We start from the raw sequence: 18,039 nt of genomic DNA, 5'->3' as shown, positions 1-18,039 counted from the left end.
CAACTAAGAAGTTATTATAATGACCGAAAGCCTTAAATAAATGATGTATTCTAGTAGAAGGTAACCCTGGTATTCTAGACTTCTTCCAGAGAGGCAGAGATTAATAGCCGTTTTCCCTTTTTGCTTAAATTGGTACTCTAATTGATATAAAGAGGCAAAGAGGCCTCTAATCACAGAAACGATCTTCGTAATTTATTGTACAATTTACTCCTTGCTATTTCATTAAGCAATTATTACTCATTTGGTCGACATTTCACAATTCCATCAAATTTGACTAGTACAGTAGAACTATTCAACTCATCTACTGGTATCTATTCTTCATCATTTGTTTTCCAATCGAATCCAAATTGAAGTTGTTAAACATAGTACATCAAACGAGGGCCAATCTGACATTCAACCAACACGACAAGCGTGATGTTATACAAGAGGCAAGATAAGTACAAACTTTTCTACTAATAAAAAAGATCTAAATTTACATGTAGGTCATCTACATTTACATACACCTACATATACAAGAAATAGGGAGATGCCAAAGAAGCTCGATTGATAAGAGACTACAAGTTTGCCAAACTGGCATTTTCGGCACCACATCTACCAGAATTCGGAGATTCACTTGTTTAAAAGCTGTGGCTTAGGGAAAAGGGTAGAAAGCTGTTTCTCCAAATCAACCAAACTGGAAAACCCAATGAAGTTACTTGTGAGCAAATTATATAACAAGATGAATCGTGTTAAAAGTGATACGACAAAGTATATTTATATTGACATACATCTCGTATTTGTGCAAAGCTTCACTGCGTTTTGCGATGTACAAGTCACTGTCAGTAGGTAATTTATTCATCATGTTGCCTGCAGAATTTACCAAATACAAAATAAGAAAGCAAGACTGTCAACCAGAAGACAAGATTATTTGAATTTCACCTGCAACCAGGTTAAAATTATATCATAACTTTTCAAGGGTTCCAACTTCTAAATGGTACAGAAATATACATAAAGATTACTCGCATTATCAAATTTAATTCTAGAATGAGTTTGCAACATACACATTATAGAAAGAATATTGCCCCATAAATGAATTTCACAAGTAAACATGGTGTTTGACCTAATAGATATATCATTAGCATGCTTCAAGCATATTAAAGGAAGGATACTGAACAATGACTAGTGAGAAATATCCACCCTCAACTATCTGTCAGTGATTACACAATTGTTTTAGCCAGTAACTGAGACCAGTGTTAAGTTCTCAACAAGTCCGATCACCGCTGTTGCTAGCTAGCTTCTATAACACTTTATTAATGAGCTCTTTCTAGAGGAATCAACACAAAAGCTTGTTTGTTTAGTAAAGTTTGCCAAGGTTTAACAGAAGACCTCAACACAATCGAGCTGTATGCGGTTGCATGAATCTTGCATTTTTTTCCGATCCAGATTCAGATAAATTATGCATCTCCATAAGCAACAGGAATCATTGTCAAAGTATAATTACATCACAACTATGAAACTAATAAGAACCATTGAAGTATAAATTTATACATGAATATTATTATGTGAGAGATACTTGTATGCATGCACTGTACTAGTGACAATTATACATGTATGTAACATAAACATGTAGTCTAATTATGCACTGGAAGGAACGCTGATACCCAGAAGTCAAATTGACAGCTCTACAGTATGCAAGGCAAATGTAAATGACCAGAACGCAGACATTAAAAATATGCCTACAAGGCTGGCAGCTAAGCTGGATGATATACATGTGTTGATGCTATAAGCAAATCATTAATATAAAAGCAACATACATGGAAGGGGAACTGCCAGTTTTCTTCCTTCACCTTTTGAAAAGATGTCTGTTTTTGCTTTACTGGTTATAGGCAATCCCTGTTCAAAGTAGAACCTAGATCAATTCCATATAAGACTTGGCAATCAAAATCATCAAAAATAATATTATTGAGAAGTAGAACAACTTTTGCGCTAATTACCTGTACATTCTAGGATATATAACTGAATTGAGGAGCCAGAACTTTTTTTCTTTTTTGTAACTTTTAGGGATGGAAACAATAGAATGTTGAAGACTTGGAACTAATGGAAAAAGGGTCTCAGATATGTAGGTAAATGCTGGCTACTACTACACTAAATTAATTGCTTGGTGCTTGCGAAGAACAAAGATGAAGAGTCTGCTGCATGAGTAAGACCATTCTACAGAATTCAAGTGCATGCTACTTCCAATCTTCCATATTAGTATGGATGAATTTATAGTACTCAATATATGCTCTTACAAGAATTTCACATAGCTCCCCTGATCTACTTTAATGTCTCTATAAAAGTGTGTATCAATTTCAGTTCCCGATTTATGCAAATTGGAAGGCATTGCTCTAATAAGGGCGCAGAAAATATTTATGAATGCCATTTGTGAATGGGATTTGCAATCCACATCTGACTACCTAGTGACCCCTTTTTCGGTACACTAGAACTCATCAAGAATCTAATTATACAAATCAAACATTAAACCTGATTGGGTTGCAACAATTACCACGTACAGTAATATCAGAGTGTTTTAAAGTATACTGTCAAATTACAGATGTAAGTAATGTAGTTATATCGGACCACGTTAGGCTACAAACTTAACCAACTTTCAAGAATCACTGTATATAGAATTATAGATATACCAACTACACAAGAATTTACCAAGAACTCTGAGCCTGTTTTTTGTTTATTATACACAAAACGATATTCACAAATTATATATACAATTCACCAAAATACAGATACTATGCACTTGGTTCATAGTTTCTTGGCCAAAGATTATTTGCAACTGAATATAAGCCTAAACATATAGTAGACACTAACCTATCACTGTCTAGTACACAAATTATACAGCGCACATAAAACAATTTACTCCAATATTCAATGAAACAAAGGGACAAAATGCATAAAAACCATGAAAATAGAAGTATTTTAAAATGTGATGGTGCAATTAAAATCAACAAGTACCTTCCTCCTCTTCAAAATTTTGAGATGACACTGTTTAATGTAGTGCATCAAGTGACCACGGGAGTGTTTTGATTGTAAATCATCTCTGACAGCTGGGTTTGCAGATAGCCAGTCCAATACATCTTTCGACGTTACTACTTCTTCTGTATCTTTTATAGACTCTAACCAAGTATAAACTGGTAACCATTGATCAGTGCGCTGAAATCGATGGTCATAGTTTACATCATTTTCCTGTCACATGATAACCAATACCATTACTGACCACAATAGAAATAAATTAAAGATAGCAGAAGTCCAGAGTTTGGTATGCACGACTCTATCAGATCTAATCCTTCATACATAAAAAATAACAAGCATATAAAGATGTCTACTAAGTAATAATATGCCAGGACACCACCGTAACATTGATATTCATAAAAGAAAAAAACATTAAAAAAAATGAATAGTTTTGACCTTGAAGTATTATTGTTATTTGCGTTGGATACTTAAAATACTTTTCCCAATAACGATGTCATGTAACTTTATATGTCTATAATAATGTGCATCCGTAACATGAAAAGCAATGGACTTTAGAAACTGTTGACTTGTCTACAGCTGCCCATACAATCATGTTCATACTCCACGATACAATTGGCTATTGCAAGAAACTTAACAAATGTTTTGCCGAAGGGGAAAGCACCAAATTACTTTTACTAATGCTACGACAATTGCAGGAAACATATCCAAAGCATGATATGCAAAGAGGATATTGATGCTGCGGAATCACAACCAATAAACTGATGTTGTTGATAATGGAGCTCCCATTTGGGTTGTTACAGTCCACAAAAACCATCCCAATTATCAATTTAACCTAATATTCAGAACAGGAACTCAAAAGTCACAATATTATATGGTTATTCAGCATTCCAGTCCCTCAACCAAAAATTCAGACTTTTACGTCACTAAACTTCAGAAATTTTCTGAATTTAATATTTCTGTCAAATTCCGACAAACAGATGATAGATTTTGCTCATGTGGCAATCTGACATGGCGTTTCACATGGCAATCTGTATAGTTCAGTAACTATATTCAAGCTAAATTAGGTTCCATTTCTCCTAATATAATTTCAGTAGCTCAGAATTAGACTCCTGACTCCTGATACAACATTGCAATCCTTTTAGTGAATTGTTTATCTGGAGACCTAACATCCTTGACTTTTTTTTAATTATTTTAAACCTACCACTAGCTTTCATCAACACAAAAGCTTTATCTTCCAAAAGCACATCCTGCTAACACCCAACTACAACTTTCTTTTGTTTTTCACAAGCATAAGTTTATACTCACTGAACTATACAATTTCCGGGTTTATCTCCCTCAAGACCCATAGGCCGCAACCTTAATAGTTTAGTGACTCAAAAATTCATTTTCCCACTAATAAACCACTTAAATCAAGAACAACCCTCTCCTCACAACAGTCCCTGAAACTTGAAAACCCCAAAAAATCCCCAAATCCCAAGTCCTAACAGTTAAATTTAAACTCATTTACACAGTCAGCAAGCACGCAAGTCCACAAACAACAACATTATGACTTAGCTGTAGAAACACAATGTGTGTAAACATTGACTCATATACCTGACGGGGTTGCAATATAGCAGAGTGAATGGAAGCAAGACGTTGGTGCAGCTGAGGTGGGGCCATGGACTTGATGTGATCAGGTAGATGGGCTTGGTTTGATTGGAGCCAAGCCTGGATTTCATCTGGGCTTATTGTTTTGTCCTCAGGAAGCGTGGAGAGCCATGCTTTAGCCATCACTTCCCACTCGTTACTTTGATTCTGGGGATTTTCCATTGCTTCAAACTGCTTAGCTTGATTCTCAGAATTAGGGTTATACATTTAGGAAACTTTTTTCTTTCTGTTCTTCTTTGCCTTTAGAGGCCTTTTTACAATGTCATGTCATGTTCATGTTCAAGTTTCTTTTTATGTTGTTATATTATTAAAAAAAAAAAGTTAAAAGAGTTTCTTTTTATGTTCTTGTTCTTTGCAAAAGAGTTATTTTGAATAAAAATATACTATATTTCAAATATTAACTTGAAAAATGAAAAATATTTAGATGGTTAATAAACTAAAATATTTTTTTATATATATTAAAATATATAAGAAAAATTGAAATAATATATTAAAATAGGCATAAGCTAAAGTGATATATAATGTCCGAGAGTCTTGTATCAACGCATAAGGCCATAAACTAAAATGAATAATATGTCAAAATACACAAAAAAAATGATAATAAAGAAACGGTAATAGATGTTGTCGCCAACAAATAATAATGATTAATAAATAATAAGAAAAAGTATGATTAAAAGACAAGAGTTTAGTACTGAACAAATAGTTCCGACTTATTAAAAATATTATTTCATATTTTATTTTTATTTGATTATATAGTTTATTATTGATATATAACTTTTGTCATCATTTTAAATATATTAAAAATAAAAATTTATAAAATAATTAAAAAAATTGTACGGGATATATGCTACTACTCCCTCCGTCCCCCTGAATAGTATACATTGGGGGACGGGGACGCGGCACGGACTTTAATACTCCTGTAAAATGTAGTTATGTAATTTATTTTTAAAATTTTCTTTTTCCGAATTAAAGTTTGGATGTTATATTTTTATTCAGAAAAAGAAAATCTCAAAAATAAGTCACGGAACTATGTTTTATAAGAGCATTCAAATGCGTGTCGAGATAGCCTAGTGGTTAAGGGCTTATCCTCTGTCGTCCCAGGTCTTGGGTTCGACACTGGCTCATCTCGAGAATATCTTAGAACAGATACTCATTTGTAAGGCTATAAGCCATATTTGTCAAAAAAAAATGCGTGTCGAGCAGTTGAAAAGAAACGTATACAATTAAATGGGACAGAGGGAGTATTGTTTAACTAAAATACGTTTGCAGTGGGATATGGCTCAGAAGTACATTTCAAAGTTAATCATCAGCTTTTGATTATTTACTTGACTTTTGTCCAACGAATAGTTGTTAACGAAAGCCAGTATTAATTGCAGCCTCATTCAGACTAAAATCCAACTGCCCAATATTTTATTATTGTTCACTTGTGCAGCTTTGATATACAAGTAAATCTAATTTCAGCTAAAGTCTTCTGCATATTTTTCCCGGCCAATGAAGGAAATTCAGATGATTAAGGCTTAAATTTATAAAAGCCATTGAAGTTCATCTCTTTGAACACAGTGACAACTAAAGAAAAAAAATCGATAGATCGACACTCAAAGTTCTGCAAATGTACAGCTTGACACAATGGGAGGAAACTGCAATGCACACTCCGTGCCTGAGAGTGAGAGTGATAATCATATACAGATGCTTAATCTTTTGCTACTGGTGTGTTCCTTAAAGCTGCTGTCCATACCAGTACTGCAACATCAATATTTTTTTAATAATTAAAATAAATGCACTCAAATATTGTCATAAACATCTCTTTTAAATAATATTAACTCATATTCCATGCCATGCCATGTGATATATAATATTTTATTTATTACAATAATTCTAATTTATAATTTATTATCGGAAAAAATTATTATCCTAGAATAATATGTATTTTTCGATTTAAAAGATATTTAAATAAAAAATAAACATTTTTGGGTTAAAATAAAAACACTGAATATATTAAATTATAAATTTATTAAAACTGCTGTCATGTTACAGATATTTACTGAAATTAGAATTTTAATTTTAATAATTCATATGATGTGTAAATAAATTTATTAATATATTAGATATATTATAATTATGATATATTCTGAATTTTTAATATAATATATTTTTGAATTCACTTTTAATATAATATGTACTTCTGAATATTTGTTTTTGTTTTTTTTTTGGTCAGGCTGAATATTTGTTTTTGAAAAGCTAAGTACTATATTAAAATTACGCTTGAAGCAGCGTTCAAGACAAAAGATGCCCTGCAAAATTTCTTTTTTTTTTTGACGGACCCTGCAAAATTACTTGATCACAAGATTAAGATACGGGTGTTTTCAAACTTCCCAGCAACTAAAACATCACCAAAACATATGTTAGGTGTTCACAAACTCTCGCTTCACTTCTTCTCCCCTTGCTTGCTTCCCGATTATAAAGTTGTTTCCTGCTCCTCCATTTATTTATTGATGCAGAGCTCCTAGACAAGAATTGTTTTTTTGACAAACCTTGATGGCTAAACTATTCTACACTGTTTAAACCTTACAAGCCGGGTCTTTACCTTCATTGAACAGCAAGTGTGCTGCACTCTCTCCTGACTCGGTTTTATTTTGCTCAATCATGATCAAGCTGTACGTTTTCAGAACTTTGATAGTTGAGTAATCGGTTTTTTTTCTTTGATTGTCGTTGTGTTCAAAAAGGCAAACTTGGATGGTTTCTATAGATTTAAGCCGATGATTAATTAAAAGCTCTTACTAAAGCAAAACTAAATATAAGTAGAAAAAAATCTGGTCTTGCATATGTGTAAGCAGAATTTGAGGTCAAGTTTCTCTGGCTTGTACTTAATAATTCTTTTAAAGAAGTGGTAAATGGTTCACGGAAAGTCATCAACACAAAAGACTTCCAATTCGTGGTATATAAAGTATATAATCTCAAAACAAGCATTTTTTAATCATAAACAAAATCTGTAGCAAAATTCACCATATTATATTTGCACCCGTATCTCTACCACTAACTAGCAAGTAGTAACTACCTAGTTTTCTTGGCTTTCGCCAACTTTTTCTTTTTCTTCTTCAGGGCTTTTGGTGCTTTGGTTTTTCTAGCTTCTCTTTTCTCTTCTTTAACTTTCTTCTTGTTCTCCTTTCTCGCCACTTTTATATCCTCAGGTCTCTTTGCCTCATTTTCAGAAAGAGACCCTTCTTCATCGGAGCCAATCAAACTATCCTCACTTTCATCTGTTTCTTCCTCTGATTCAATCTCCTGGGAATTAATATGACCATCTTGATCAGTAGGTGCCTCGAAGATGACCTCTCCAGGTTGCTGTTGGTCGTCCCTTCTGGGAAGAGAAGGTTGAGCAATAGCAAGTACCTCTTTATGCCCTGTGATAGTCTGGTATGACATACCTCCAGTGTCCTTGCCACTAGTTAATTTCATGACATCCTCTTCAGCATGTGTCACATCATCTAGCGTTTTGGGAATATACGACTACCAAAAAAAGATATAATATCAAGTTGGGCATAAAAACTTAAAAGATAAGTTGGACATAGAAACTTAAAAGATCATGCATATCTCGAGCATTGTAAAAATTTACTTGCTCAAAAAGTAAATAACTGGGAAACAATTCTCAGGACATGTTGGCAGGAAAAAAGTAACAAACTAGAAGGCTAATGCATACAGCAAATTAACTATATGTCAATAACCAAACACTTCCTGGAGACAGTACCATACGGGAAAAACAGAAACATGGATGATGGAACTACATAATACATATATAATGGAATAAATGGCTGCTCATATCACCTTCAAAAAATCGGAATCTGCAGTTTCATCCTCTGCAGAAAACAGATTTCCTCTAGCCAAATTTTTTTGTTGCGCCTAATAACAAGAGGGTATACATTACTTAGGAAAATTCAGGAAAAATGCGCAAGGACTTGGAAGTGAAAACGCTACATAAACAGGTCGTACCATTTCCAAATAACTATCCACAGACTCGTCGCTTATGGATGGATCAACTATGAAATCAAACAATTCACGAATCGTCATAACAGCTACACCATGTTTTTTGAAGAAGTCCTGAAACTCACAATAAGCTATCATTATTCGCTGGAAATAAATTCAATTACTGCTCTTCATGTATCTTTATACAGAATTGTAATTATGTAAAAACAACTCACTGAAACATGAAGGCAGTCCTCTTTGAGGAAATCAAGGGCATGGGGATGATCAAGATCAACCGATTGTGATACATCAATAATATACAAGTGACCCTGGCATGAGTAAGATTTTATTAACAATAATCTTTATAATAAACAAGATTATGATTGAAAATATTTTATAATGTTAATCATTTAGAATTCCTCACCTCATAAAAAAGTATGTTGTATTCACTGAGATCTCCATGCACCAGCTTGCACTTCTGATATAATGTGCGCATTGCCATTACCATCTGGTACAGATGAAAAAGGGTTAGGACTATATATCACAACTCCAGAAGCACAGATAAATTCATGCAAATGTACAGAACAACTTGATATGATATTATATTTTTATCAGGTTTGGAAGCCATCCCCATCCTAGCTTAAATCTAAGGGAATCCTTATCTAGAATCATCTTTTCTCCAGTTTGAAATAAAATCTGCAGTTGTATATGGGAATGCTCCTACTATTATTGGGTATGATAATAATGCTAGATTCTTCTGCCCAAGTGGAGTTCTCAATAGAAACACCATCAGGCAATTGAGAGGGTCACCAAGATGAGCCATAAGAACAAATCAAATATCCATCTACGAGGGTGTAAAGCTGTCTTTCAATATCTTTTTAAAATGTTTTAGTCATAATGATTTACATTAAAAAACATTCACTCTGACAGAATGCAGATACAGGTAATTACCCAACTAAATCCCTAATTTCACTAATTTGCATATAGAAGCAATTATACACATATCATGAATTCATTAATTGTTGAAACACACCTCCATATAAGCTTCACGTAGTTTGTCAAGAGATAAAGAGGCATCCTTGAGTCGAGGCGCACCCCAACCAGATTTGCCTGCAGAGAAAATTTACATCAATCTCCCGCCAGTGTATACATTTAAATTAAAACATTTTGAAGAAAGTGAAAGTACATAGTAAGAACTTACTACTTTACTGTCAAAAAACTATAGGGGAAACAAGTATGTAATAGCGAGAAGCCGAGAACAAGGGTGCCTCACAAAATTTTGAAGTCATTGTGGTTTCATATGTGCAAGTTAGGGCCCAAACCAAAAACCATGACAACTATAAATTAATCAAATCTCACATTATTTGTTGGACTTAAATTTTTCCAAAGAAGAACTTTTCAAAATAGAAAGATGATAGAAGATACAAGGGGAGCAAAAAGATAGAAAAAAATCCATAACTTAGCCATTTGTTGTTAATATGTATATTTACATATATAGGCAGTGATTTAACTGAGAACAGTTTGTATGTCAGAACAGTGAGAACAATTGTTCTGCACTTCTCAAAAAGTGCATAACAACTCTTTTGCAAATATTTCACATTTTCATTATTGTAATGTTCTGTTGCAGAACAATACTCCCTCAGTCCCGCTCATTTCTATACGTTTTTTTTCTGCTCGGCACACACTTTAATGCTCTTATAAAATATAATTCAACTTGTTTTTAATTTTTTTTCCTGAATAAAATTTTAAATATTAAATTTCTATTCAAAAAAAAATCTTAAAAATAAGTTATAGAACTATAATTTACAGGAGCATTAAAGTGTGTGCCGCATCCCAGTCCCCCAATGTATACAATTCATGTCTGCGGAGAGAGTAGTGTTCTCTGTATTCTCATGCTAAGACGTGTTCTCCATAGAGCTCCATAACAAGAACTACCTATAAACTCCATAACAAGAACATGAAGCCTCAAAAGAAGTGGAGTCGGGCACCTAATTCCTGCTGCCTTTAGCCTGAAAGATATACAAAAAAATAAAAATTAAATCATATTCAAATATTATATATGCAAAAAAAAAAAAGAACACTCGTATATAGATCACCCCGTTCATAGAACATCATAAGACTGCACTTACTGCAGGATATGCTAGTCTGTTTGCTCATCTTGCGCTATACATTTGTTACTTTTTAATGGAACCACTTGCTATGTTTCTTAGTCCCCAAGTTCCAGTAACCAACATATAGATGGAAGGGCTGGCAGAAGCTTTGTGCTTCTTATTTTATTGCATTACTTAGCTCATTACATATTTAAAGTTTGAGAGCAGCTGCAAATCCAGAGATTACAGAAATATCTCCTACATTTGATATCTTTTTACTAGCAATCAGAAGACAGAGTTCAACAATCTCAACCTAAATTACTTGGTATCATGATATCATGATACTCTTCCTCTTTATCTCTACTTAAATCCACCCCTTCAGGCGTTGAGAGCCTTAAGCTCAAAATTACAGATGTATTATACCACAAAGCTTTTTTAAGGCCCTGCTTGGTATTGTTGATACAAACATAACAAATTTTTGGTGAAAAGCATCAGGCAAAAAATTATTTGATAAATTTAAAAGCAGTTTTTCTGAACAGTAGTTCTCGACTCAAAAGCTGCCGCATGTCTCCCCATGCTTTCGGAAAAAGCTGCTCAGCTTTTCCCGGAATCTACCACAAGTTTCACTATAAAACCTCACCAAAAACATTAATTTTTTAATATAATCATTTTATGTAATCTCATTGAGTTAGCAAAAGAAAATCTACTGGAATGCTCCGAGTGTGACCACCAAAATAACTGTAGCAATTACAGACAAGGTAAAGAAGCATTTACAGTGAATTACATTGTTATTGTACTCATGTACCTCATAAGATTCCTCATTTCTTTTTCAGCCCATGTCTTGACCATTTTTCTTGGATTGTGCCGGCAATATCCATATCTAAAACGGTAGTCACCTTTTACATATCTGTCTCTGTCCCTGAAATGTTTAAGAGCATCAAATTTAGTATCGCTAACACCACCAAGGAGTATCTAAACGTTAATCTCAGATGCTAGCTTGGACAGCAGGAGAAAAAGAATATATATATATATAGTCTGTAGAGTGTGTTAAAATGCATATAAATTTTGACTTGTCTCGTAAGCAAGCTGCAAAGCACTTGAAAGTTATGTGAATAATCATGGAAGAAAAAGTCGAGCAAATGTTAATCTACCATCCAACTGTTAAACTAACATCTACCTTCCATATTATTATGAACATCAAGGAATATTTATCATCACCTAACAATCGTATTCTGTACTTGCAACTTCTAGACCACAACAAATTTACAGCACTGTAATCCAGTTACCAATCATACATGTCACTGCTGATTTATCACAAAGGTCAAAGGATAAGATGAACGAAATAATTATTAAAGATAACCTCATGCTCTCTGGTCCTTCTCATCATGCTTGTTCCCAATTTAACCTTAACTCACATTTTCTATGAAGAGAACCCCTTGTTCGTGAAACGAGGGACAAAAGAAGCCAAGATCATTGCATATGTGCAAAATTTTACTTATATGTACTAAATAGATGATGTTTAAGTATTTAGAAATAATGGAAAGAATATAAAATTATATCAAGCAGAAAGATTCCAGCCTTGATTCTTCAACTACAGTGCACAACAGCATAATTACAGGACAGATTTCTCGAGCTTACTTAAACACAAGTACAGAAGTTTTGTAAATTTTGATTGCCAATTCCTGACCATCAGATTTTGTAGCATGGTAAACATTTGCCTGTACAGAGACAACAAAAGAAAGGCACAAGATTGTGGATAACATTAGTAGCAATGGAACTAGCTTTAATAAAGGTAGCAAAGGAACCATTTCCATTTGAAACAAAGAAGGTAACAGATGAAATGCAGAACACACATACTTCTTTGCCAGTTGAAATACAACCATTTATATCATGGAAGACACCCCGATTCAACATTTTGAACAAAACCATGCGAGTTCTGGGGTCAATTGTCTGCAAGAAAACAAGAGATACTTCTATGAGTTACGTCAAATAACGGCATTACAAAAAGTAAAACTTAAGGCAGCCTGCAAAAGCAATAATCAAAGCGAACTCGAACTGTCTTTTGAGCAGATTCAGCCAATGCACTCAAGCAATTTAAATAACAAACCTAACTGTACATTGAACTTATCTAACTGATCTGGGTGTCCAACAAATAACTAAAGGGCATGCCCCTATTTAGCAATATCACTTCAGCCAGGAACTGAGTATATTTTCACTCGGGCATTTTGATTTATTTTCAGCTTCTTCAAAAGTAAGTCATAATACAAAAGGCACGGCCCTTCAGAAGAACATATTAAGAGGACAGCAGCAGGAAATTTTTATTTTTGCATCTAGTTTGTTAGATTTGTAACTATGTATATCATTTTTACATAAAATAGATTAAATTACCTGGAAATTTCATTTCTCATACTGCACCTTATAACTAGCCTAAGCAAATTTTTGCATGATTAATAATACAACTACCTCCAATACTTCTATACGAGTACATGCCTGAATAAAAGACAAAGCATTCAAAAGAAAAACAAACATATATGCTTGTTTGTTCTTATAGGCATTTCTGTTTTACAATCTTACAATACGAAGTCAGTACTAAGATTAAAAATATCCGACATTTCATTTCTTTTACGAGAGATAACAGAAACTACAGAGACACGATTCATATCAAGCCAACAGGACTACACGCACCTGCTCAACAGTTGCACGATCCGCCTTCTCCGTTGTTTTAGTCTTTCCAATTGCCATATCTCTAACACTTGCACGAATAGCAGTTGTAACAGAATTCGACATGCCAACATCAAACCTTCCCTCCCATTCCTAAACCGACTAACAAAACTTACAATCAAATATTATCGACAAATGTAGAAGCTAATAACTAAATGTGCTTATGATATACCTCTAAAGGTGAAGCTCTAATATGATTAGTGAACTTCTGGTTTCGATTCGGGAGAGGCTGCAGCGAAGAGGCATTCGGACGAGTGTGAAGGCCACCGTGAGCATTTGGGCGCCTCGACTGAGGAGTAAAAGCTCCATCAATAGCATCTTCATCATCTTCTGAATCCAAATAGTCCAAAGCGTCTCCAATTTCAGAATCTGATGACCACGAGTCCTCTTCTTTTTCATCTACTTCCACTTCTGCTTCAAGTTCCGTCACTTCAATCGGTTTTTCAACGTGAATTGACATCTTTAATTCACTGCTTTGGTTCTGTGCTTTAGGGTTTTAGGCTTTTAGCTAGCTTGTGGCAACGCGAAAACTATAACCTTATATAAATATCACAAGCCCACACATGCATATTCCACGTAAACCTAAACCGTAAAAACCAACCGAATCGTGAAACTTCTTTCGATTTGATTTTATTTTTTTCAAAATTTTGATTTTTCGGATTCAAAGCAAGAGCTTTTCCGAAAACCTTTAGCTAAAGATGAAGTTTTTCAATTAATGGAACATTTAAAAAAAATAAAAAATGAGTTTAATAATTATTTATTGAATATTATTATTTGTTTTCAAAAAAAAATAACTAGTTATTATATTGTGATAATTTCTGAACATTAAAGATTTGACTAAACATATATTATTTAATATTGATATCCGATAGTCAAAGGGTTAAAATTTTTGAAATAATTATTTTGAGGGAGTTATTTCAATTAAGAGATTGTAGAGCGTTTATATAAACTAGCATAAAAGCTCGTGCGAGGCACGGGACTCTAATTTTTGTTGTGTTTTAAATAATATTCGTGTGTCATCATATTATTTCGAGCATAACTATTACGTCTTATTTTTTAACAAAATATTTAAATATGAAATGTAACATTTGCAATCTAATAGCATTGATAGTAATAATATGTACTATATTTAAAAAAAAATTATGGATCAAAAAAAACATTTGAACTGATTTTTCTATATTCAAATTTGTTAAGATATAGAGGCCACTACCATATTGTCTAAATGTTCAAAATTATATTCGAAATTAATACTGAAACTTTTAGAATTTAAATATATTATACCTCATTAAAAAGATCTGTAATTTATTGTTGAAAATTATTAAATTATTTCATCCAATATGAAAACTTTTTCTTGATATGTGAATTACGATATCCTCAATCATGATTAGATGAAGATGTGTGGTCCGCGTTGTTTTATATTTATTTCTCTTTTTTTGAGCATACGTTTGTGTAATAGTTAAGTGATATATGATGGACAGACCATCAACACATTCTTTTTTATCATATATTGCACACACCTTGTATAAATAATAATTGAAACATATATTGTATGTAAAAGACCTACCTTACTTTATTATAAAAGTATCAATTGAACTACTAACCTTATAATTGTAGCAGAAAAATTCCGACACGTTTAATGTGGCTTACCCTTTTAATTTTCCAATTATATAGTACTTCAATGCCTTATATTTTTTTTGTTAGTTTAAAATATTAGATGATTATTACTTTGATACCGCGTGTTATAATATTGTCTTGTTATAAATTATTAATTTTTTATCATTAGTTTTCTGAGCTTGTTGATTAAGACTTTTAATGATTTTTCATGTAATTGTTATAAACCATATCTCAAATAGCAAAAATAGAGTAGATGTCAGTTAGGCACCATGGAGTTCATAAAAATAAGAAATATTTAGTTTAATTAGTCGCATAGTTACTTTTTAAGCTTTGTGCAAACTCACATTTTTAAATATTTTGATACTCTTATTTCTTAGGGGTGAACAATGTAGCATATCATGTTCAATTGTTAAAGATCAAATCAGGTGTTCGATATTCAAGATTATGGAAAACTATTCTTGTTCTATTCTCGTTTAATCAGATATTAGTTTTCACCTTATCACGTCGGATTATCCATTTTAGAATTAATTATATTTTATTAGTTTATTTTGTAAATGAATAATTAATTTAATTATAGTTTGAATCATTTTATTTAACTCGTATGTTACACATTGATGGATGGCATATTAAAATTATAGTTTTAATACTTTAATATATATATATATATATATATATATATATATATATATATATAAAACTTATTTTTCTGTGTTATTTTATTTTAAGCAAATAAAATTTATAACTCAATTTTTTTAGTAGGTTTCGTAAACACGTTTTATTATTATTTGGTTGAATTTTGATTAACAACATAGAATTTCCCTAAATTCACCTTTGCATCACAAGTTATCATATTTCAAATTCATATATCACCAAAATCACATCATTTAGACATATTTTCTAACACCAAATTTGATGTCTTTGTCATTATCCTTAAATCTATAATTTTTTTTTGAAAAGATTTGGTTACACGTCGAATTCTGAATTCATAAGTTTAAAATAAAAAGTAATCTAAATAAAAATATTCTTTCAGTTATCTTATTTCATATTTTTCAAAATATTGTAATCTCTTTATAAGTCACCTTTTATAATTAAAAAAAATATATGACATAGTCCATGTTGAAATTCCATCAATTTTTCCTTTCAAAGATGCTCACCGAAATCTTAGTTTTTGTACTTATTTCTCACATTCAAATTTCTCTAATATTGTATCGGTACTCGTTTAAAGTATTAAGTTAGATTTGAATTCGTGCAATTTTATTCAAATATGAATTATATCCATTTTTTGAAATCTGAAACATGGCTCGAGCCCAATTGTTCAAATTCTTTTTCAAATTTAAATTTATTACGTAAGTAGTTAATTTATGGATGTTAATCTATCATGTAAAAAACATATGAGACTTACCTGAAATAATAACTTATCTCAAATAAATAAGATATTGAAAAGAATATAAATACAACAGTTTTAATGTATGAATTTAATGCTTTTGAATAAAAAAAATTAATTGCTTGTGCAGCTCAAGTGGTTTCAGTGGTGTAATTGTGATGTAGAGGGTTTGGGTTCGAGTCTCATGAATAACATTTTTTTTATGGCTTGTCACGAACGTGTTGAGCTATTATATATATAAGTAGAAAGTAGATAAGTAGATTATTAAAAATTTAGTTAATTAACTATTTATCAAATAAATGTATTAAAATAAATAGTCAATTTAATAGTCATAATTTTTAATTTAAATAATTTAAATAATATTTAATCATTATTAGATCATATGTATTTTTCACTTCATACAATAATATAAGATATATAATAATTCTCGTTTTATGTGGCAACACACGATGTTTAATAAGAAATGGACTGTTATATAAACTAACGGGGCACACTTAATTAATACATTATTACTGTAGGATATTAAAATTATATATTATAATTTAAATTAGAATTTTTTTTTCCAGAAGTAAATTAATTAACTATTTATCAAATAAATGTATTAAAATAAATAGTCAATTTAATAGTCATAATTTTTAATTTAAATAATATTTAATCATTATTAGATTATATATATTTTTCACTTCATACAATAATATAAGATATATAATAATTCTCGTTTTATGTGGCAACACACGATGTTTAATAAGAAAGCGACTGTTATATAAACTAACGGGGCACACTTAATTAATACATTATTACTGTAGGATATTAAAATTATATATTATAATTTAAATTAGAATTTCTTTTTTCCAGAAGTAAATTAGAAAAATGTTAAAACAAAGAAAAGTTATATTTGCATAGCCATTACTTTGTTTAATATTTTTGATATTGGAAGGCCCAATTACATACTGGATAAAGTTCATAAGACAACGGTCCAGCAGCTCAGACAGGCAAAGCGTAAACCTAAAAAAAGAAAAAAAAAAGAAAGCAACAACCGAATCCCGTAACATTGAAAATCTCAAGTCGGTTTTTTCAACTTTAATTTTGAAAAACCTTTTCCACTGATGTAACGGTAACCTAAACTTTGGACTCCTTCTAATTTTTTTTATTAATTAATTTTACTATTTTCACTGATGCAACGGTAACCTATTTTGGACTTTTTCTCTTCTGAAACATCAAACTAATCCTTTCAATACATCCACAAAAACATCAACACAATCATTGCGCGAAACACACCTCAAACTATTAACTAAAATATCATTATGCTTTTCATCACGCAGCAATGGTGTTTCCACATCCATCAAGAAAAAGTTTTGGTTCAAGTACTTATCTAGTCTACAAACAAGAACTCATTTATATAGCAGAAATTCACATGGTTGACCCATAACAATATAAATCTTAAAGAAAACATGGACCACTACATTATATATTGCATGTAGAATGTCGTTTTCGACATTGTTGTCCTTTTCTGTCATTTGCCCTTACTTTAGGAATAGAATTTATTCGCTGGATAACAGAATTTATTGCTCGCTTTGGTTATGTTGAAGGAAAAGCTTACCGTTGCACTCAGTTCGTTGA

At 31.8% G+C, this 18,039-nt stretch overlaps 2 protein-coding genes across 3 annotated transcripts; both read right to left on the bottom strand.

Moving 5' to 3' along the window:
- Nucleotides 1–363: 363 nt before the first annotated feature.
- On the bottom strand, nucleotides 364–4,926 carry LOC108225414 (uncharacterized). Of its 2 annotated transcripts, none has more exons than XM_017400272.2 (5): nucleotides 4,597–4,926; nucleotides 2,986–3,216; nucleotides 1,794–1,872; nucleotides 768–846; nucleotides 364–673 (listed from the first exon to the last, which is right to left on the bottom strand). In XM_017400272.2, exons 1-5 carry the CDS (start codon nucleotides 4,855–4,857, stop codon nucleotides 610–612), a joined length of 714 nt encoding a protein of 237 aa, XP_017255761.1. In that variant the 5' UTR covers nucleotides 4,858–4,926; the 3' UTR covers nucleotides 364–609. The 2 variants fall into 2 exon arrangements, with proteins under 2 accessions (XP_017255761.1, XP_063935795.1); XM_064079725.1 differs by having other exon boundaries at nucleotides 1,827–1,872.
- A 2,633-nt stretch (nucleotides 4,927–7,559) lies between these two features.
- On the bottom strand, nucleotides 7,560–13,925 carry LOC108226642 (uncharacterized). Its single transcript, XM_017401632.2, has 12 exons — nucleotides 13,594–13,925; nucleotides 13,386–13,514; nucleotides 12,558–12,650; nucleotides 12,339–12,418; nucleotides 11,506–11,619; nucleotides 10,546–10,619; nucleotides 9,644–9,720; nucleotides 9,035–9,118; nucleotides 8,847–8,939; nucleotides 8,638–8,745; nucleotides 8,473–8,547; nucleotides 7,560–8,157 (listed from the first exon to the last, which is right to left on the bottom strand). The coding sequence occupies exons 1-12, from the start codon at nucleotides 13,879–13,881 to the stop codon at nucleotides 7,702–7,704; spliced, it is 1,671 nt and encodes a 556-aa protein (XP_017257121.1). The 5' UTR covers nucleotides 13,882–13,925; the 3' UTR covers nucleotides 7,560–7,701.
- Nucleotides 13,926–18,039: the final 4,114 nt, after the last annotated feature.

The sequence above is a fragment of the Daucus carota genome, chromosome 6 (assembly GCF_001625215.2).
Source record: "Daucus carota subsp. sativus chromosome 6, DH1 v3.0, whole genome shotgun sequence".
In the NCBI taxonomy this organism is placed as follows: Eukaryota; Viridiplantae; Streptophyta; class Magnoliopsida; order Apiales; family Apiaceae; genus Daucus; species Daucus carota.
This window is presented reverse-complemented; position numbering and strand designations above follow the sequence as displayed.

Bases quoted from the DNA above. Each gene is read 5' to 3' on its own strand.
- LOC108225414 (XM_017400272.2), bottom strand. From the start codon at position 4,857: ATGTATAACCCTAATTCTGAGAATCAAGCTAAGCAGTTTGAAGCAATG. The intron at 3,217-4,596 runs GTATATGAGTCA...ATCATGTGACAG, and splicing joins CTATATTGCAACCCCGTCAG to GAAAATGATGTAAACTATGA. The intron at 674-767 runs GTATGTCAATAT...TGGGTTTTCCAG, and splicing joins GCTTTGCACAAATACGAGAT to TTTGGTTGATTTGGAGAAAC.
- LOC108226642 (XM_017401632.2), bottom strand. From the start codon at position 13,881: ATGTCAATTCACGTTGAAAAACCGATTGAAGTGACGGAACTTGAAGCA. The intron at 11,620-12,338 runs GTAAGCTCGAGA...TAAACATTTCAG, and splicing joins ACTTCTGTACTTGTGTTTAA to GGACAGAGACAGATATGTAA. The intron at 9,119-9,643 runs GTGTGTTTCAAC...CATCTGTACCAG, and splicing joins TACGTGAAGCTTATATGGAG to ATGGTAATGGCAATGCGCAC.